This window comes from Neopsephotus bourkii, unplaced genomic scaffold, assembly GCF_033783945.1.
Source record: "Neopsephotus bourkii isolate Nb327-2 ecotype Australia unplaced genomic scaffold, CSIRO-AGI_Nbou_v1 NB_107, whole genome shotgun sequence".
NCBI lineage: Eukaryota > Metazoa > Chordata > Aves > Psittaciformes > Psittacidae > Neopsephotus > Neopsephotus bourkii.
In genome coordinates, this window is record NW_026900624.1 from 12243509 (window position 1) to 12265381 (window position 21873).

The 21873-nt window shown below is 46.6% G+C and overlaps 1 protein-coding gene across 1 annotated transcript; it reads right to left on the reverse strand.

Moving 5' to 3' along the window:
* On the reverse strand, positions 1 to 8665 carry LOC133216280 (C-type lectin domain family 4 member A-like). Its single transcript, XM_061360879.1, has 6 exons — positions 7798 to 8665; positions 4527 to 4643; positions 2739 to 2831; positions 1686 to 1837; positions 1342 to 1460; positions 1 to 624 (listed from the first exon to the last, which is right to left on the reverse strand). Exons 1-6 carry the CDS (start codon positions 7862 to 7864, stop codon positions 480 to 482), a joined length of 693 nt encoding a protein of 230 aa, XP_061216863.1. The 5' UTR covers positions 7865 to 8665; the 3' UTR covers positions 1 to 479.
* Positions 8666 to 21873: the final 13208 nt, after the last annotated feature.

Here is a 21873-nt window from a genome sequence, read left to right on the forward strand (position 1 = left end):
TACACACTGCACAGAGCCTTTTTCATTGGTCTGATACTGTATTTTCTCTTGCATAAGAATTCAGTAATTGTTCAGCAAAACCAGTGCACCTGGAGGTCATTCTCTGTGTGACTCAACAAAACGCAGGCACCTCTGCCCAAGGAGACAAAGGAAATTGCAGGTCTGAACATCTGTTTTACGTTCCTGTGTCTTTTTCCTGGAGAACTCAATCTCTTTTCAGCCAGTGGCTGCTGGACCCATCCAGAGAGAAGAGGACATAAAAGCCCAGGACCTGCTCTGATGACCCTGAGCCTTCATGTATTCCCTGAGCCATTGTATGCACTGGGGATGCTGGACACAGGGTAATATCACTTCCAGTCACACCATCCCACCCAACACAGCGAAGATGAAGGCTCCAGAGTTCCCCACCCCTCCCAACACAGCCCTGTTACCAGCTCATTGCTCATCTCCCAGTTTTACTCAGGATCAGGTTATCTCCATCACACAATTATTGCTGCAGCTTCACATATTCTATTATGACTGTTACATTGGACATCATTCCAGTTGTTGAGTGCTCCCGAAGTCCGATGGATTACAGCGCACTTCTCATAATCTGGATTACTTGGTTCACCTTCGCGCCAGAACCTGAGATAGAGACAGGCATGTTACTCCCCAGCATACCCTGTAGAGCGCTGCTGGAAAAGGCCACAGTGGGATACAAGGCTTGGAGGGGAGAGAGAAAAATTCCAGATGCTGATTCATGGGCAGAAGCAGTGCTCTTCCTCCCACTCAGATATCCCGCTGGCACCAGTTTCATATGGAAACTTGCCTTCTTCCTACAGAAAACACAACAGGCCCTGCCCAGTCCTGATAGGGGAAGCTGCTCATCACTTCTTCACACCCAGCAGAAGCGTGTTTCTGCCTCTCTGGCAAGTTTGTCCTTCAGAAGAAGACACAGCAAGGACAGCCCTGCTGATCTCTCCATGTGCCCCATCACTTCCACAGCACCAGAGCACTGGCATGCTTATGTACATGTATATGTGCATAGGCATGGTGGGAGCACTACGGAGGTCAGACAAGGCAGGTCATCTCTGAAGGGTTCTTCCTACTGGCAAGATGCAGCTTCTTTTGTACCTACAGCATTGATGGCCACATCACAGATGGTTAGTTAATAACCAATAACCAGCATTGATAGGGCCATGTGAACCTAGTGTCCTATACAGCCCTCTCCTGCTCCTCATGGACCTCCCATCAGGAATTGTCTCACTTCCCTCTCATGTACCAGCAGACACCCTCACATCTCCTCTAGTTTCTCGCACTACAGAAGCCACACCAAGCACTCTCTCATCTGGGAATACTCACGCTGCTGTCACATTAAATGGAGTCTGGTCCACCCAGTGCCACTGGCCCATCTGTGCACTCAGACCAATGTAGTGATTCTCTCCTCTTGAAGGCTTTTTAACCTCCTTAGAGAGGAAATCCTGGAAATGAGGGAGAGTGCAATGTCCATGAGATACAGGACTGAGCAGAGGGAGGTGGCAGGAGTCCCTGTGGAGTGGGGCTGGTGGCAGAAGGGAGCCGGTGCTGAAGGGATGCACAAAAGACATCCGTCCCCCCTCCCTTGCAGGACAAAGAGGGACTGAGTCCCCTCCCGTGCTGGCACTGGGGCTCTGGCTGCTGTGCCCCCCTCTCAGCCCTGCACATACCTGCTCTGCTTTGCTGTTGATCACCACCAGGTGAGAGCCCATCCCAGTGCAGTTCTGCTCGCTATCGGCCCAGGACATCACATCACCTGAGAGGTAGTAGCAGCTTCCTTGGAAGCGTTTCCAGCCCTTTGGGCAGCATGCCCAGCCCTCCTCTGTGGGGGGAGAAACTGCAGAGGTGAATGCTAAGAACAAAAGAGATGGCAATTACAAGGATCTCTGTTCTCCAGGGACAGTCATAGAATCCCAGATTGGGTTGGGTTGGAAGGGACCTTAAAACTCATTCAGTTCCAACCCCCTGCCATGGGCAGGGACACCTTCCACTAGACCAGGTTGCTCCAAGCCCCATCCAACCTGGCCTTGAACACTGCCAGGGCAACTTCTCTGGGCAACCTGTTCCAGCATCACCCCACCCTCACAACAAAGAATTTCTTCTTAATATCTAAAATCTCCCCTTTACCTTAAACCCATTCCCCTTGTTCTGTCACTACTGTCCTTTGTAAAATGTTCCTCTCCACATTTCTTGTAGGCCACCTTTAAGTACTGGAAGGCTGCTCATGTTCTCCTTAAATCACTTATCCTGATAGAAAGTGTTTGAAAAAACAAGGGTAGTACAGATATTTCTTGCCATTGCTTTGAGGCGTGACCAGTAAGCTTTGTGTACACAAATCCATAGTAATCCAGTCTCAACAAAGTCACTTTTAGTGGTCTGGTTTGTCTTCTCCTTTTGCATGAGGCCTTTCGACACAGGGGACAGGGGATAGCACTTTTTTATGTGACTAGAGCTGCACTTTTATTACTGCTCCCTTGTTAACCTTTCCTGTGCCACCGTACGCTGTCCCTTTTGTTGTGGCAGTGTTCACAGCCACCCTGTCCTCCAGGACATCATTAACATGTCCCTCTACTTTCCATAAGCCATTAGCAAGAAATCCTTTTTCCCCCCACCTCTCTCCACAGGAGTCTGCCTCTCCGGAGTCTGCTCCCACTGTCACTTGCTGTCAGAGCAGACCCCATCATTGACTGTTCCTGTCCTGCACCTCTGCCAGCGCTACTGACCTTTGCCTCCCGGCGCTGCCGAATCACACGACCACTCCTTGAATTTCTGCTTAAAGGCTGGGGGCTGATCACCACTATGGGAGAAGGGAGCGACTGGAAAGGGAGAGGAAAGGCAGCAGGATTACTCCTTCGTCCCACCTCCTCACACAGCATCTCTGGGCTTCACTCTTGTTTCTTCATTTCCCCACCAAGCACTGCCCCAGCATCACCGCTCCTTGGGCTGTCTCTTTCCATTTCACAAGTGGTAACTGCCATCCTCTCAGCAAAGGGGAAAGGCATTTCTGCTCTCAGCATCCCACAGCTGCCCACAAGGACTCCTCCCCACCACTGACTGACAAGGATTAGCTGGGATGACCTGGCCATAAAGCTAGAGAAGCCTGAGACCCACCCGAACAGCACCTTGTGGCCATAGCTGTTTGTCAACAGAGTCTGTCCCAGCCCCGAGCAGTTGACATCAGGTCCCCCTGGGATGCTGTGGAGCTGAAGGAGTGGGGTTGGTGGATCCCTGGTCCACAGCTCTGAGAAAACTGGCCCAAACAAGTGGTACGGCTGCCTTCCCAGCCAGAAAGAGACAATCTTCCATGTCAGAGAGCAGAAGGACCACTGGAAGGACATCACTGAGATGACGAATAGACTGGAATTGATTCCATCCAACCACAAGCATTTACATAATAGACATATGTATTACTTATCACACCCTGATCAGTTTCCAGTCAATATCCCTGAATGTTCCAGTTGGTGGTAAGTCCTTTGGGTTGTTGATGTGGCCTGCTGACACCTATCGCACTAACTTCCATGACTCAGGAACTAATGACAGCAAAAGGAAGGGCACCAATTTATCCTTACAACATACCTCTTCCAGAATCCATCATCTTTACTGACCATTTGTACAAACATGCCATGAATGATCTTTCATAGAAAATGAGAATGAAACAGTGGTTGCAATCTCCACAGACTGTGTGTGCAAGTGTAACTTCATTAATTACTCTAGTATACTGTAAGACTCCTGGAGGTGCCAGGACTGTGAAAAGCCATTTTTTGCATTAGGACATGAAGTGTGTGCCAGCCCCTTAAAGAGCTCAAGCGCAGGTTCAGCTGCCTGTACACTTCTGCTGCCATCTCCATTTCTTCCTCACCCCTTTCATTAATGCAATTAAGGTCTTTCTTTGTGGTGTGAAGGTAGAGAGTTGTTCCGCATTTCCAAAGAGGCTCTGCAAGATGGGGATGTGCAATCATAGCAAAAATGATGATTGATCCTTGATCTGGGAACACTGAAGAGGCCTCAGGGTAAACAGTGGAAGGTTTGGGAGATACATGCAGACACATGCAAAGTGAGACCTTACAGAAAGCCCAAAACCCTCTGAAATCCTGAAGATGGCCATGCTTCAACTAGTCTAGAGACCCCCAGAAGCTGCTTCCCACCTAACTCTGTCATTCTAAGAGGATGGGTATAACAGAACCATACGGCATAATGCTGTGGTAGTCCTTGCTCCTGCAAACCAAACACCTGGTTTGGCTGATTTGTGCCATGGCGCAACTGCACCCTTCAATCCCCAATGTTTAAGTAGCCAGCAAAGATTTTGCTCCTAAACATACCTTTCAAATATTCAACATGCAGGTTTTCTGAATCCAAATGTTGGTTCTTGCATCCTTTCTCATGACAAGGCAGCTCCCTAGTAAAAGCTGTCTCCCAGTTAGAAGATATTCCCCTCTGGACTCTGATTTCTTTGCTTTTCTTGGAGCACTTCCCCTAGACCTTTCTCCCACAACCAGCCTACACATACTCACCAAGGAGAACAGCAAGAAGGGCAATGCACAGCAGGAGGAGCAGCAGTGAGATCAGCCACGGGAGCCATAGGGGGTATTTCTGGGGATGGTGCTGTTGCTTCTTTGTTTCAGGAGGTACTAGAAGTGAAGGAACACACCAAACACAACACCACAGTCAACTGTGCCTCAGTCAGTCCGCATACCAACGGTGTATAACAATTTAAGGGGGAGCTACTCCAAAAAAAAATGCTAAGTCATCTCTGATGTGGAAGTTACACAGCATGGGAGAAGGGCAGCCTGGGACAGAGCAGGGGACCTCTGTGGTTTCTGCAGTTCACAGTGTTCACAGCCCCAGACCAGCTAATGAGCTAAGGGTTGTTAACTGCTGCTGTTGGGGAAGAGGTCTTCACGAAGCCTCAAAATCTGCACTGAAACCACATCTCTCTAGATTAAGCCCAAAGTTGCTGAATACAGCATTAATCTGCCCATGATACTTGAGACGTTCACATGAAGGTTTCATGCTTACTTCTCCCCAGAAAACTCTTTATGCCTGCTTCAGTTCCTTCATAGCTTTTTGGCCTTCCCGTGTAGAAGGTTGGTGTAAGCCAAATGAGCACAGGAGACAAGAAACATGCAAAGCTCTGATGCCACAGAATCACTGGAAGATTTAAAAAAACCAAAACACACACACACACACACACACACACACACACACACACCCTGCCCCTTCTATGCCTGCTTCTTGACCCATGGTTCACTGACCTGCTGCAGTAAAACTAGGCTGTGCTAGGCTGGATGCCTGAGCACAACAGAGGGCTGTGTCCAGCAGCCTCAGTGAAGTATCCAGCTCAGATTCAGACTTGCCAGGGCTTGGCTTTTCTCTAGAGGGATACTGCCAGAACTGAAGAGGTTTTGGGAGCAGGCAGGAGGTGAAAGGGAAGGAGAAGCAAATACTTGTTAGGAGGCTTTTCCAGGTTGTGGCAGGTACACAAGCCAGGGAAAACAGGAAGGTAAAGAAAGAAGAGCACTCAGTGCAGGACAGGAGTAAATAAGTTTTGTGAGAGACTGCAGTTAACAAGCTTTAGAGAGCCCTCATCCATTGTTCAGCATGAAACTTAAGTCTGCCAGGGGCCACACGTGCCTGCCACCCATGCTTAGTAAGCAAGACTCCCAGAAACTTGCTGTTTGGGGAAGCCCTCTGACTGCTTCCCAAAGGCTTGGGGCAATTGCTACAGCAGGGCAAAAAGCATCATCTTTCATTCTCAGAAAACATTCAGAGACCTACAAGACCCAGATTTCCCTGGCCAAACCATATTTTTCTAGCCAGAGCTTTTGTCTGTAGGGAAAACAAGGACCCTGGTCATGATCTGGAGTCCAGCCACCTACTTCAGACAGTAGATCTGAGCAGCCCAAATGATTTTTCAACGTGCTGCATATCTACAGATTGACTGTTCATTCTGTGCACCCCTCACACCCAGGTGGCAGAGAGAACACTGCAGTGTGTATGCATCTCACCAACACAACTGAACTGCAGTAGATCTTTGCATACTCAGTGGGCTAATCTTCTTGCAAAATGCTTCCTCCAGTTAGCCTGCATGCTTGCAGTATGTCCAGCATGATCACAGCACAACAAACCTGATAAGTATATGCTGATTATTCAGCATGTAACTCCAACATCTGCTAGGCACATGTAACCCAGTTGGAAATACAGGAACCCTAACTGCACTGTGGTGTGAAACTCCGCCCTGTACTCTCTGCCATCTCCTGCCACAGATTATATGTTGATTAGCTGCTACCTTCTCCTCTCTATCTTCCAATGCCTGCCAATTTCAGTATATCTAGAGCCCAACTGGAAGAGGCTACAAAATGGGAAAACCCAGGTATGCTCGGCCAATACCAACATGGAGCCTGCATAGCCAGAATAAGCACTCAGGACTACAGAGCAGCAAGACTCCCTCAGTCTTTCAACAATTTTCAATCATAACTCTCATCTTATGAGCATACCATGAAGGTGTGTGAGAGATATTAGCACTGCATGCAGTGGTACTACTGGTGGTTTCTTTGAATTCAAAGCTACACACCCAAACCTATAGCATGAGCAGCATCAGCAGCTCAAGGAAACACGGTTCAATAAGGTTCTTTGGAATAGGTCATAGCTCAGTTAAGAACTTCCACCATCCCCAGCTCACCGTGATGGGAATGCCAGCTGTAACCAGAACCAGCTCATCTTAGTGCATTGAAAACAGTGAACTTTGAAGTCAGTCAGGAGTATGTACATTCTTTATTTCCATGACTCATGCCTCAGAGCAGGAAGGAAATATCCTGGAGCTGATGCCTGCTCTGTTTGGAATTATAAAACTAAGATAAAGCGGTAAATAGGCATGTTAATATCCTTAGCAGCAATAAACTATTATTTATTCATTCATTCATTCATTTACACACACATACTTTAACCCCTCTGAAACCTGCTATTGTGTGGGGTCCTGTATCTAAGGGTGGAAGAAATGAGCCACACATGGAACATCTCTATGTGTTCCTGTGCGTGGCATAATGATTACAGAATACATACTCATCAGAACATGACTTAAATTTGCACAAAGCCCAGAAAAGGCACCATTTTACAGCCAAGACTTTTAATAGCCATGAAAATTTGTTTGTTCGATGTGTTAATTATTTTTCAGGAGTGGTAGACATCAAATCACAAAAGTGGATCTTTCCACAGATCTTAGATAATTCTTTCTCTGGATCTTTTAGCGTGTTTTCTTCAAGCCCATTTTAACTTGTAACTTCAGTTCTCTCTCTTCTCCAAGGGCTCAGTTCTCAGCCAAGAACAATGGACAATAGAAGTTTCTGCATTCAGTGCCACCTCTCACAAAGCTGAAGAGGACAACTGACTGTTCTACTATAAGGAGGCATGTTGGTTCTCTACTACTGCTCTTTTCATGGGCAGGAATCTGTAGCCTTACTCTCCCAGAGGCAAGAGCAGTAGCAGCCAGGGCTTGGGCTTATTTACTGTCATTTGCTGCCCCAGGAGCCACTCAACCCTTGTGGCAGATCAGATTGTTTGCAATAAATCAGAGTCTCTATTGGTACTCAGCATTTGTCCAAAAATTACTCTCTCATTCAAGACTACATAACATGCAACATTCCTCCAGTCTCCTGCTCATGTACTGGTAAACAACTCATTTTTATCAACCCTTTCTTTGTCAAGACCAGCTAGGAAGCAGAGTCACAGAAATCAGTCTCTGTTCCCTGTTTTTCAGCCCCCTTCCCCTGAATAACCCATCCTTACCTTTGACCACTGCAGCTGGTGATGTATTCTGGAACTTCACCTCAGCATAAGTGATTTCTGATGCCATTTAATCACAGTGTGATCACTGGCCCTGTCCTTAGTTTTGCCACGTAAAACGTGGGTCTTTTAGGTGCCTGATTCCAGAGGGAGACACCAATAAGTCACTGAGCCTTTCCCATCTGCTCCTCCACCTTCTGTCTGTCAAAGAAGGCTGTGCTGAACACTGGAAGTACTGGTGATAACCTAAGAATTCCTGGGAATTCAAAAATGCTTTGTTTCTTAGCCCAGGACATCAGACCTGACAGTATGGAAACTTCTGAGAGAGAAAAGAAAAATGAGAAACTAACAACTGAAAAGGAAGTCGCATTCTTACTTCCCCATGTCAGATTCTCAGCTGATAGGTTTCCTTTTTAAGATCTCTTAGTTTGTTTTTCATTTTCCATCCTTCCTTTTTTAACTCTCTCCCCTTATCTTCATGACTTTCTTAGTCTGTTAGTAATTCTACCATTGCTCTTAGGTTTGCAGCTATCCCAGATCTTAGCCCGGTTTAAGCTGTGGCACATCCATGTATAAAATGCATTCTGCCCTCACTTGTCATTTGTGGTTAAGATGTGTTTGCTACATCAAATATTGCATGCTATGTCCCATCCTGGGACGTAAGCCCCGGTTGGCAATAGAACAAATCACAAAAGAGGAACTGCCTCTGGGAAATCTCAGCCTTAGACACAGGAATAGAAATAATCAGAAGTTTGATATATTCAAGCAGAAACAGAGAAGAATGAGGCCAGAGTTGGGGAGAAGAACAAAAGTAGGAAAAACAAGAAGTAAAATGGTGTTGCTGGTTTGAAAGGTTGTTGGGAAGAGCACACGCAGACCCCTTTCTACCACAGATCAGTGTTTGCTTCAGGGAGTCAGGCTCCATTTCTGAGGCTGAAAAGGGATAGTTTATATTTTTTTTCTCCAACACCATCTTTTATCTCCCCTTTCTGCTTTCTGGTAAAGGCCTCTGATACTACCTTGAGGAAAATGTCAGACTACTGCTTAGTCTGACTTCAAGCTGGGGCAGATGTTTAAAGGAGACATTTAAGGGAAATGGCTGCTGAGCTGCACGCTGAATCAGAAAGGCTTTTGAGAGGAAATGCCAGTGAGTCAGGGTACCCTGGAGAAAAATGGTTCAGTCAGCAGATAGGCCTCAGGAATCACAAAACAGCTTTGGTTAGGAGGGACCTTAAAGCTCATCCAGTTCCAACCCCTGCCATGGGCAGAGACGCCTTCCACTGGGCCAGGTTGCTCCAAGCCACATCCAACCTGGCCTTGAACACTGCCAGAGATGGGGCAGCCACAGCTTCTCTGGGCAACCTGTGCCAGTGTCTCATCATCTTCATCATAAAGAACTTATTCCTTATAGGTAACCTAAATCTAGCTTCTTTCAGTTTAAAACCTATGCCCCTTGGCCTGTCACTACAGGTGGGGGGTAAAAAAAATCTCCATCTTTCTTATAAGCCCCCTCTAAGTATTGAAAAGCTACCGTAATGTTTCCAAAACAACCAGAAGGAAGGAGGAGAAAGCTTTGCTTGGTTAGTTTGCCTAGGTGGAATTTCTTCCTTCCTGACTTGAGATGCTTGCAGGACATGCAGGGAGCTAGCACAGAGGGCACACAGGGCTGAGCTGGAGGTGAGGTAGGACAGTGCAAGGAAGAATATGCATCAGACAGTAGAGGAGGACAATGCGGCAGAAGGTAAGGGGCAAGGAAGGGAAGTAATGCATGTCTGTCAGATTATGCAGAATCTGCCCCTGAATGGAACAAGGCATATGTAGCTGGATTTCTTTAGCAAGGGGCCTCCTCATGCCTCATGTGCACTGAGCTGACTTCACTTCTCCTTTTGTGTTGTGTGCAAAGACAGTAACTTTTACAGAACAGTTACAAGACAGAAGCCTGCTCCCTTGAGAAGATGCATGCTACCTGCTTTTCTTTCCAGCATCCTACCAGCGCTTTCTGTTGTCTTCAGGCTTGGCCTTCTCACAGGAATGAAGGTTCCCAAAGTGTTTGCTGAAACCTAGTTATGCCTCAAACTGAGATTTCAGTCACAGCAATCTCCTGTGTGCTTCCCGCCTGTTCTGGCCAACCAAACCCCAACAGGGGAAAAGGCTTACTCCCCTGCAGGGTTTCAAGCTTTCCACCATGAAGAAATACAGGAAACACAATCAGCAGATAAAGAAGGAAGTCACAGTGTATATTCATGAGCTTTTTGCCACTGAAACATCTCCAAACACAGCTGAGGCATTTCGAATGCAAATTCAGGATCTAGCTGTTGATTTTATTAGAACACACTCGATTATGCTCAGACATCAGGAGACAGCTCAATTCTTTCATCTCAGCCATCAGACTTGTTGCTTGCTGTCAAAATTCGACCCTGAATAATACTTCCATGGGATACAAATGCTGAGCCCTTGCGCAACAACAGTGAGGTAGTATTCCTAAGAGTAAAATTTGTGCTTTAAATTTCATACGCACTGATGGCATGTAAATGGAGAACTGAGTCAGGCAGTTAGTTGTGGGGCTGAAAACAGTGGGAGAAAAGGTAAACCTTGCTTAAAAAGAAATAAATAGAACCTCGCACTTTATGTCCTTGCATTCCCTCTGCTGTTCCTCAGGTCCTCCTTTCCCCTTCCGCCTGTGTTCCACCCCATGCAGAACACCCTTGTCCTCCCACAATACATGTATTTCCCCACAGATATCTTTCATCTAAACCCTACTTAGCACTGCCAGGTACCTCCCACTCTCTGAATTCCCACATACTTTACAAGACCCAGCTCCTAGTGTATTTGCTCAACACAACAGTCCTGTTTTCCGTTCCTTATGCTCCAGCTGCTGCCTTTAGTTGGTTGCTCTGCAAGCTGTGTGGGTACCATTTGGCTAGCTGACCCAAACAGAAAGCAGCAGAGGCACTAGCACTCTTTTTCCCCTACCTGTTGATGAAGTTTGGGTAAAGCAGTATCTGCAAGCCTTTCACCTCACAGCCAGTTTCACCCAATTTAGTAAAGAGGTCCTCACTTGGAGTATTGTGTACAGTTCTGGTGTCCTCAACATAAAAAGGACATGGAACTGTTGGGACAAGTCCAGAGGAGGGCCATGAGAATGATCAGGGGACTGGAGCACCTCCTGTATGAAGATAGGCTGAGAAAGTTGGGGCTGTTCAGCCTGGAGAAGAGAAGGCTGTGTGGAGACCTCATAGCAGCCTTCCAGTATCTGAAGGGGGCCTATAGGGATGCTGGGGAGGGACTCTTCATTAGGGACTGTAGTGATAGGACAAGGGGTAATGGGTTAAAACTTAAACAGGGGAAGTTTAGATTGGATATAAGGAGGAAATTCTTTCCTGTTAGGGTGGTGAGGCACTGGAATAGGTTGCCCAAGGAGGCTGTGAATGCTCCATCCCTGGCAGTGTTCAAGGCCAGGTTGGACGAGGCCTTGGGTGATACAGTTTAGTGTGAGGTGTCCCTGCCCATGGCAGGGGGGTTGGAACTTGATGATCTTAAGGTCCTTTCCAACCCTAACTATTCTATGATTCTATGTAACAGCAGGAGACAGCACCATTGCACACACCTTCTTTCAAAATCAAGCTGAAGCAGGTGAGTTAAAATAAAGCTCATAAGCAGAAACGAGGACTTGAATCCTAAAGCTGGGATCCCATACATTCCTAGAAAATAAAAATCCCCTTTTGAAGTTGAGCACAGCTGTGGGGGAAGCTGCAGGGAAATGAGACACTTGCTATAAGCCAGCCAGAATACGGAAAGGGCAGCTGAGCAGATTTAGTCATCACAAGTGGTATGGAGGTTATACAGAGACATCACATTGGCAGCCCAAAGCCAATACCTAGTACCTCTTTAGAAGATTTGAGAAAAGGCAAAAGGAAGCTGACGTGGCTAAAAAGTCATGGCAAAGGGATTATCAGCATTCATTCTTCAACAAGCTGACCTTGCATTCGAACGAGGAACACTGAAGTGATCATAACCTCCAGTAAGTGTTAAAGCACAAGAAAGCAAAGGTTAAAAAAAGGAGACTGAAAAACACTAGCAGAAGGCATCAGAGCTAGTAATAAATCCTTTCCTACAGCTAATGAAAGCAGAAACCTTTCCACAAGCTTTGAGGACAGCTGAAGAGCAGGGTGCAAAAGAAGCAGTCAGAGAGAACAAGGAGATCAAAACAAAGCTAAAGTAATTAATCTGTGACAGCGCAAGAAACTGGAGAAATTCCTACATAAACCCCCTGTTTTGTGGGAGACTAAACCAAAGGACCTATCCAAAACAAAAGGTACGGAATTAATAGGTCTGGATAAAATGGTCCCAGGGGTTCCCAAGAAACTCAGGGGGAAACAGTTGCTAATAGCAGTGGGAGGCCTCTCACCTTAAATTACCTTTTAATCAGCAAATCACAGGATGGCAAGGAATATATCAAAGTGTGGGGAGGAGAGAAGTCTAGGGAGATTTAGGAAGCTAAAGCTTTGACATCTGTAGTGGCCAAGTTAATAGAAATTGCAATGAATAGAAATGTGTATAAGTATGATGTACTTTGGGAAGAGCCAATGTAAGACTTGCAAGGAAATTCTGCCCCTTGTAGTTCTTTGAAGAGATCAATAATCATGCACGGGGATAATCTAGCTGTCTGTTGAGTTCCTCAGCAAACACTTCTAAGGGAAGTGAACAGCCATGGGATAAGAAGAAAGATCTTTTCATGGTAAGCAGACAGAAAAGGTGAGTAGGAATTAATGGTCAATTCCCACAGTGGAGGGAGAGCGCCTACAGAGCTCTACCAGGTCTGTAACAGGATACACACTAACATTTCCTTAAACAATATGGTGAAGAGAAATGATATGACAAAATCTGCTAATGATTTTTGTCAATCAAATACCATATAAATCAATCAAATACCAATCAAACCAACCAATAACCAAACTGATCAGGGCAGTTATTCAAGAGCCAGTTGCAAAGAACTGCAGAAAGATGAGACCAAGCAGCAGAGTGGTAAAAGGGCAGAGTCCTGTGTATGTAAGCAATGCTCTTTAGGGAAGTGGGTAATGAAGCAAAGCCCTTTAGGAAAATCAGCACTAACTTCACACATAAAATAGTGGGTTCGGAGGTTACTATTGAACATGTAAAGAAAATATAACTCGGACTGTAACAGTTGGGTGAGAAAACCTGATCTGAGGAAGAGTGACCAGCAAATTAAACACCAGGCACAGTGAAAAAGGCACAAAGAATGAAACAGAAAATATTGTTATGGCACTGTATTGTTATGTCCTCATAACTCAAACCATCTGAAGAAGCATACAGCAGGTCCAGAAAAGGCTCAGAGAAAGACAAGGGTGAAAAAAATGGTGTAGCATGACTGTTGCATAAAGAACAATAGAGATAGGACAGTTCTACGCTGAAGATGGGAAGACACAGAGGTTTACAGAACCATCAAGGAAAGGCTGAGTGAGGACTGAGTCAGTTCTGTTTCTTTTAATACAAGAACTGTGGGCGATAAAAGGGGTCAGTTACTGAAGGAAGGTGGTTCTTCACAAACACAGCTTAGGGCAATAAACTCCTTTATCCAGGATGCTGGGCATCCTGAAACCTTACTTGGCTTAAAGGTGGAACATGTCACAAAATAATGTGAGAGAAATGCACTGAGAGTTTACTTAAGGCAAAGTAACCACACCCTAGTCAGCAAGCTCCTATTCTGATAACATTTGACATGGGGCAAAGCATTAAAGCAGAACAATTTGTATGTATGCCCTGTTTTTACTCTTTAGGCACTGACATTTGTCCGAAGCATATAGCAGGTGAAGGTTGGGCAGGTGTGGAGAGTACAGCTTCAGGTTCTGCAGCCAACAGCATGAAGGCTGTTGCTGATGTGGTTCTCATCCTCTGAGCAGGTTTCATTTTCCCCAGCCAGCTGGGCTGACAGTGGGGTGACCTTTGGTAGAAGAGCAGTCTTTCAGGTAGCAGTCTTCTGCCATCTGTGGCAGAAGCACAGACACAGGGCAGGCAGCTTGCTGCATTCTGGAAAGAAGAGCAGACAGCAAAAAAGGCAGAAAGACAGAAATGGGGAGGAAGCAGGAGGAAATTTTTCTAGCCAAACTGTATTTTCTCAGGTTACTGTCATTCATGTAACCAAGCATTTATCATCACTCAGCCTTATGTGTGGTTTTGTTCAGTTTCTTGAATGGAGCATTGATAACACGAGATCTTCTCAAAAGACTTATTCAAGCACAGCTCACATGCATTCCTTTCATAAAACTCTCTGCTCTGGTCTTATCTTGACCATAGGTGCCCACTACAACAGCTCTGCATCACCTGCTCTTATGGCACCCTCTAGCTATCACAATTCTCCAGCTCACCCAGATAAAGCTTAAACCCAACCCTGGCTTTTTGTCCCTGCACCTGGGTGAGAAGAGCATCAGAAGTGAATGCATGCTGCCCTCTTGGTCTTCTCTCTCCACACCACCTTGCTCCTCTCCTAGGTACAAAGGCCATGAAGAGCAGAGCCTTTACAGCTAAGAGAAGAGCATAAAAATGCATTAAAGCATGGAGAATGGGGCCCCAAGGCCTGACACTGAGTAATCAGTAAGGGATACCACATATGTAATCAAAGGGATCTTCTTTAGAACTCCTGAGGAATTTGGCTGGTTAGAGAGGATCTAGCAATAAGAGATCCCACTGTGTATCCTGCTGCAAGGAACTGGTTAGGACAGGATGCTGAAGTTCTCACTGCAGGAGCTGAATTCCCCCAGCTGCAGGGGACAATGATGAAGCACCACAGCCCACTGGGACTGGAGAGAAAGGCATCCTACACATTAGGTATGGGATCCTACCCGGCATCATACCCATTCTCATGCAAGGCTGACAATACTGGCCAGAGCTGCAGGGAGAAGAGACCTCTTCTGGAAGACAGGTACTCCTGCTGATGACAGAAAGTGAACCAGGGAGCCATACAGCTATACTAGGAGACCTAGGAAGAAATGGGTTACATGGATCTGTGAAAGCTCAGAGAAAAGGACACCTGAGCATCCAGAGGTGAAGAGGAAAAAAGGAAGAACTGAAAGGAGAGTGTAAAAAGGAGACAGGAGCAGAGAGAGGGATGGATGAAACAGAAGGTAGCATTGCAAAGCCACAGAAGTTCTGGCCGGAGCAGCACTTCACCATAAGCAGGCCTGAGTCAGCAGCAACACTGTCCTCTGAGCAAAACCAGCCAGAGTAACACTGGAGCACTTTGACAGAGACCGGCAACTCCCCAAAATACTAGTTACAGTCCCATGCAGAATAGGGTGGAAGGAAACAAAAGTAGGAGAGATGAGAAAGAAGTGTTCCTCCAGATAAAAGGGTTTGTGCATTCCTCCTCTGCTCACATCTCTGCCAAGTTTTAGCAAGGGCTGTTCGAGCATTCCAGACCATGTCCCAGGCTATCTGACCTGAGGGAGTTCAAACCCAATCAGCTTCAGAAAGGCAAAGTCATGCGCTCACCTGTGAAGATAGGCTCCCAAAATACCTCAGTAAGGGAAGAAATAAGAGAAGGGAGAACAGCATCCAGGAAACTTTCAAACAGACAAGAATCCCCAACCCATTTCTTTACCTATAGCATTAACCCAGGATTGTTTCTTCAGAAGAGACATGTTTTATTTATTTCCCCTAATTGACAGATTATGCAAACAAAGCCAAGAGAGGACAACTTCAGATGCATTATCTCACAGCTTTGTTCTATGCTAGTACTGGGAACACTGCACCTTCACCCCCTTCCTCTTTTGGATCTGAGCCACAAGTGTCAAAGCCAGAAACTGTTGGAGATCAGATCCAGATACTGCGTTTGCTTGCCCCAGGTGCACATCTGACTCCAAACCTGGGCCATATCCAAGTCCTCATCAGACCCTGGGGCCTGTTTCAGAGGCAGGGCTGTTAAGTTTGTCTTGGCAGAGCAGGAACATAGGACTTACATGGACTTATTCATAGGACTTACATAACTACATAGCTGTAGCCACATAATACCTCCCCACAGAAGCAATCCTTCTTGCTTCTTTGTTAGTTCTGTACAAGACCACAGTGGTCTTGGATTCAGTTTGGCTACACCTCTGCTCAGTGAGGTGAATGCACTTCATCTCCCTTTTTAAGGGGGTTCAGGCGGAGTGGGAAGAAAAGCACAAAAGTAGAAAACAACCCCAGTGGCCAGGCAAGCATGGAAGGTATAAGGTAAGGTCTCCCAGACCCATGCGATAACTTGAGGACTACGCTGGTTTGATTTCAAGCTGTTTCCGTTTATCCGCTCCATCCACGAGGGGGGTGCAGTAAAGCCTTCTCAGAGAGAGGCTTTCGGGAGAGCTGCACTGGTCAGACCGTCCCACCAGATGGCACTGGAACTGCACGAGAAACCTCCCAGACCCTCACGCTGCTCCTAGCCCCAAGGGTAGATTTGGCAGGAGGATTGTAAATAGCCTGCCTTGTTCTCTACCCTGTGCCCTAAAGCCAAGGAGGCCCTGCATGCCGTTTGGAGCCTCTGCACCCATTGCGTGCTATGCTTTCGCCAGCCAGCATCAGGGCAAGGGACACCAACCTGCCTCCAGAGCCCATGCAGCCATCAGGCATGTCCAGTCAGGATGGGACAAGGCAAACCCCATCTGGAAACAACTGGATAAAGCTGAATGAAACCCAGGGAGTACAGCCAACTCAGCCAGGCACTCCCTGGCACTGCACCACTGAAATGCGCTGGTGAGGTTTTAATGCCAGGCAGCAAGTACTCTAGCTATTGGGTTCAACTACACACAGCAGCCTCCTCAAGACACAGACATCAACACAATCACTTTTGGTTTTGAAGGGCACACTGCCCAGGTAACCACATCACTCGCTTTTACCATGCTAAAGTCAGCATCTGCACAGTAAAGCAAAGGGCAGACAAGAGGCACTCCTGGGTGGCAGCCTCCAGCACAGAGCCAGCACTGACTCAGAGTAGGAAGGGCCCTGCTGCTGCCTCCCTGCAGAACAGCAGCAACTGATGCAGAGGGCGAAGTACTCCTTGCTGACTCACTCACGCTGGCCTGTGGCACCGTGGCCCTGCCTCTTAGACTCTGCCTCTCATTCACAGTTATCTGCATATTCAGCATTTTAAGAGTAGGCAGGCACAGCACACCCTGCCGGTCGTTGGACAGCCTCTGCCCTCCCAGAGCTGAAGGATCACCGTCAGTGCTCCCCACCACCTACCAACCGTGGACGTCAGCCATCTCACCAGATTGCCAGCCCATTGCAGGACCCACCTCACCAGAGCCTAGCACAAAAGTTGTGCTAGGAAATAGTTTATGCTGTAGGTATCTTGTTCAAACCTTGCACAAAGCAGGACTACTTGCGAAGCTAGACCAGGCTACTCACGGCAGGTTCTCTGCTTACAGTAACCTATTTCTGTATGGAACATTTTGCTTAAGGACTTTTCATGTTCTCCTACCCCAAAATCTGCAGCAGCAGTGTCCAAGCATACTTTGTACACATATCCATGATACTGACTTCAGCTTTACCTATTAGTGACAGCAGTCCCTGACTCTGGGCCAGACATAGAGTCTATGGTGCTGCATCTATAGCACCTTAGCACATATTCTCCAAAGAAAATGCTTTCCTATCCCTTTCCTCTTGGTACTGGAATCCAGTTCCTTGCCCCTGACAGCTAACCAAAGTGATGGTTTGTTTAGTACTACTGATGTTAACACCTCCACACATCTTAGAACAGTTTGCTTAACACCATGATCAGCGCTTATGGACAAGTGCTTAGACTACACTTTAAAAAAGACTAGGAGTTCAGCTCCTATGAGCTAAACTGAAGACAACCTATGTACACACACGCATGCGCACTGGCAGACCACAAAATGAGATATGTGCCTCCTCTGAGACATCTTGATTCCAAGCCCTACACTATGCTGTCTGTGCATGAAGGCAATGAAGCAGCAGGGATTAGGATAGCAGAACGTGGTTACACTTGGAAGCATCAGCTCCATTACTGCCAACCTGTCAAGAGAGATGAAGAAAATAAAAATCTTTAAATTGTGCTTCTGTAAACTTGACTGGGGTCGTCATTCAGGAAAGCATTTGAATTACAAGCTATGGTACTGGTGGGCATGAAGGCAAAGCTGCTACTGGGCTAAAGGAAGCATTCAATAAAAGCCCATACAAACTCTGTTGTCATGCTAAGCTGTTCTGATCCGTTTTAAATCAGACCCACCAAAGTTCTTGTTCTGGCATGTTATGGTTGCCTACCTCCTTCATGTCTCCTGCATGCTAAAGTCAAGACACTTCTTCCTTTCCCTATCTCATATGCTCCTGAGAACACCTCCAGATGCTGAAGTTCTGCTTTGTGGCTTATTCCATACTCAGGTCCAGCATTTGTCCATGTCCCTCCCAGACACAGCTCTCCCCTGCCCAGAAGTCACTGCAGGATTCAGCATGCTCTTGCTGACAGATGCCAGTTGCAACTTCTCTTCAGAGAGCCAAAGAATCAGTGCTAGCCCACGTGCCACAAAACGGTTGCCTGTATACCCACCTTCCAAATGCTTGGAGGACCAGGCAGTCCCTGGAGATGGTTGGTGGCTGAGTCCAGGGATTGCCACAAGCCCCTCACCAAAGGGGATTCAGCAGCAGATGGCAGCATGTGATCATGGATGACACTGAGCTTGCAAGCCCTGGTCGCAGGCATCAGCAATCCAGCGAGACTTGCAGGCCAGGCTAGGAGGGCTGGGGAGCACCATGCCTCTTCACATCCCTAAACCACAAGACTTTACACAAAGGCTGCAAGTTACAGGCAGTTCCCTCCTTCAGGGAATGTTCTCTTCAATCTGGTCTCCTAAGCAAGCCAGATGCCTTCGCCTCAACATGCAGGAGCTGCCATCCTATGACACCTGGGAAAGCAGGCCATTGCAAGTTACCTGCCTGGCCTGCCCCAAACACAAGTGATGCAGGAAGAACACCACAAACTGCCAGCAGTGACAGATGGCATAACACGGCTCTGGTCAAGAGCCACTACATGTACCAGCTGCTGCTGATTGATCTTCCCATGCTCAGAGGCACTTTCAAGTGTCTTTCAGAGCCCCAACTCTGGAGGGCACACTGCTGTAGCTAATGGCAGCTGGCAAAATTAAGACAAACTTCATCCTGCAATGTGCTTTTCTTGACTATTACATGGACAAACCTATTAACTTGGAAGAAAGAGACCCAACACAGTCTCTAGACTCGGAACCTGTTTTTCACATAACAATGAGCACTCAGTAGAATGCCTCGACCTTAATGCATTACAGTGTGTGTTGGCTACACAGGCCCCAGTGCTTCATTTTTACGCATGACAGCCTAGTTGTGCTCCCTGATGGAGCTTTGTAGATTTATGCTGATTTAACAGGGTGAGTTCAGGTTCAGATCGTGTTCCCCCATCACCAAATCTCAGGAAGACTTCAGGGTTTTTGGTTTCTTGTTTGGTTTTTTATTTTCTCCAATGGTATCTCTTCCTCTCAATTACTTCAGGAGCCCACACACAGTACCAAGGCTTTGTTAAAGCTAGCGAGTCTGTGCCTGCAATCCAGATTGTATGGCTGTAGTAGCTACTGCACAGCTGTAGTAGTTACTATAGTAGACTTTCAAGCTGCAGAACACAGAACAGAATTAATGGGGGGAGGGGAAGAAATGCTCACATCCCACCTCAACAGCTCTTGGAGAAGAAGAGACAACCAATACCCAGACAAAATGGGATTTTCTGTTTGATACTTGTTTCTTTACCCTTTCTACATGTTAGTCTGCTTCCCAGCTGGCATGAACTTTTCTCCTCCTTTGACCATTGCTCCTCTTAGACCAAGGGACAGCCCTTCCTAGCTGCCCAAGTAAACCAGCAGATCTATTATGTGGAACATAATCGGTGCTCAGGAGATACTGCTCAAGTTTGATCTGCTGATCCATATCAAAGGCCTGGCCTTTTCCTTTACCTGGAGAATGTTATTGTCTGCAACATCAGAGACTGTACATATCAAGCAGCCTGCATACTGGCTTTTGCTATGTTAGAAGAAACCACTGGCAACAGAAAGTGCAAGAAGAGATGAGAAGATTCAGTCAGTGAAGTCACAGGCCAAGTAATTTCACCAGTACCTTACCATCACAGCCAACTTCTCCCCATGCAGATGGAAAGGCTCTTCCTGATGGTCATCAAGGAGGAGAGGATTTACACAAGTCACACCAAGCTGTTGTGTTCTAGCAGGCCTCACTGAAGAAAGACATGGGGACACAGGGATAATACTGGCATCTGGCTTTGAGAAATCTCAGCAAGGTTTGCTGGCAAGCTTATCTCAGTTAAGGCTCTCACCCTTAACTCCTGCCTGAGGTAGTGCAGCCATGCCCATCACCTGGCCAGACTCTATTGATCTAAATCCTCATCCTGACCTCCTCTATCTTTCTGATGAAATACTGTGGCACTGCTCCTCTGTCAGCAAGGCCACTGCCCCTGCTGTCTTGCTGTGACTCAGCTTCCCAGCTTGCTCTCCCTTCCAGAGCAACTTGCCCTTGATGCTCCCTGATCAATGGCCTGCTCAGCTCCCCTTGCTCACCTCTGCAGTCAGCAGAGACTGCTTCCCATTTACAAGTGTGGCAAGAACCTATTCTTAAAACACCTGCAGGGTGTAGAAGTCTCTGATGTTCAAAAAGCCAAATGGCAGGGCAACTATGTTTTCTCACTTGCTAGCTTTACCCACATTCTTACCAAGCATCACACCATCCCCTGCAGTCAAGGCTGTTTCCATATTGTTGTTTGTTTGGGTTTGTTTTGTGGGTTTTTTTATGTTATTTGGAAAGACACAGGCTATTTTTGTGTCCTGCTTCCATGCTCCTACTTCTTCACTCAAAGACAGCCTGAACCCATTCACTCCTAAAGCTGTTCCTGTCCACCCTGCAGGCACACTTGCAGAAGGGTAAGTAGGCTACTTAGGATCTTGCTTGAGATATAAAGACCTCCAATCTGAAAGGCTTCCAAAGCAACAACAATTCAACAACTTGGAAGACTCAGAGCATTCTTTTCCCTGATATTACTTGTTTAATTACCATTTGCACCAGTACATCTTATGCTTTATATACATATATCTTTAATTTTTGCTTCTTCAGCTTTTCAAATACATAATATATTATCTCCAGAATACTAAGACAATACAGAAGAGGCTCCTACTTAGTTGTTAATTGGTGCTATGAACTTCCTCGGTTTGGGGAATTGATACATAGTTGAAATGACAGGACCTCACAATGACTTGAGGGAAAACAAAAAAAAAACCCAAACACCACCCCCCCAAAAAAACCCAAAACAACCAAACAAAAAAAATCCAAAAAAAAACCCCAAAACCAACCAGCCAGCAGAGTCCATGGCTTTGCCGGCAGATTAACAGCCACCCACAGCTTCAGGAGACGCAGGAAGTACAAGACTGCAGGAGTGACTATGAAGGCAGGGAGGGATGGCAGGGGGAACACCAAGAGAGAAAGGGGATCAGAATCAAATGACTACTTAAAATACACCCAAGAGCAGTCTGGTCCCCACTTCCGTAAGTGGAACTACAGCAGCTTTAGAGCTATTTTCAAGAATTTTTCTTCCCAGAGGGATGGTTTAAGTGAAACTTCATCTCCAAAATGCCCTCAGTGCAGAAAAGAAGTCAAAAAGGACAAGACACCTTTGCAAGTACATGGTGTCTACAGCTAACTACTCTTCTTTTAAAAGCCTCACCAGGAAGACCTTGCCCAAAGGGAAAAATTTACTTGCACGAGTACGCATGCAGAGTGTGTCCCAGTTACAAAAGTGCTGCTGCTGGTTGAGTGACCAAAGCAGGAAGAAGCCTTCTACTTGAAGTACCAAAACCCTAGTGTTCTAGTATGTTGGTACAGTTGAGTCGCTGACATGGCCTTCCCAGCCAGTGTTTTGGCTTATCAGCTGCCACAGAGGGTAGCTGGCACTGTGATGTTTCCAGCCTGCCTGTGGGCTTTGCCCACAAGAATCAGCAGACTTACACCCAAGATCACAGCCATAGCTGCTGAGGATGGAACAGTGTC

Excerpts from the sequence above, each read along its gene's own strand:
- LOC133216280 (XM_061360879.1), bottom strand. The coding sequence starts at position 7,864 with ATGGCATCAGAAATCACTTATGCTGAGGTGAAGTTCCAGAATACATCA. Across the intron at positions 4,644-7,797 it reads ACCAGCTGCAGTGGTCAAAG|TACCTCCTGAAACAAAGAAG; the intron begins GTAAGGATGGGT and ends CTTCACTTCTAG. Across the intron at positions 625-1,341 it reads CCATTTAATGTGACAGCAGC|GTTCTGGCGCGAAGGTGAAC; the intron begins GTGAGTATTCCC and ends TCTCTATCTCAG.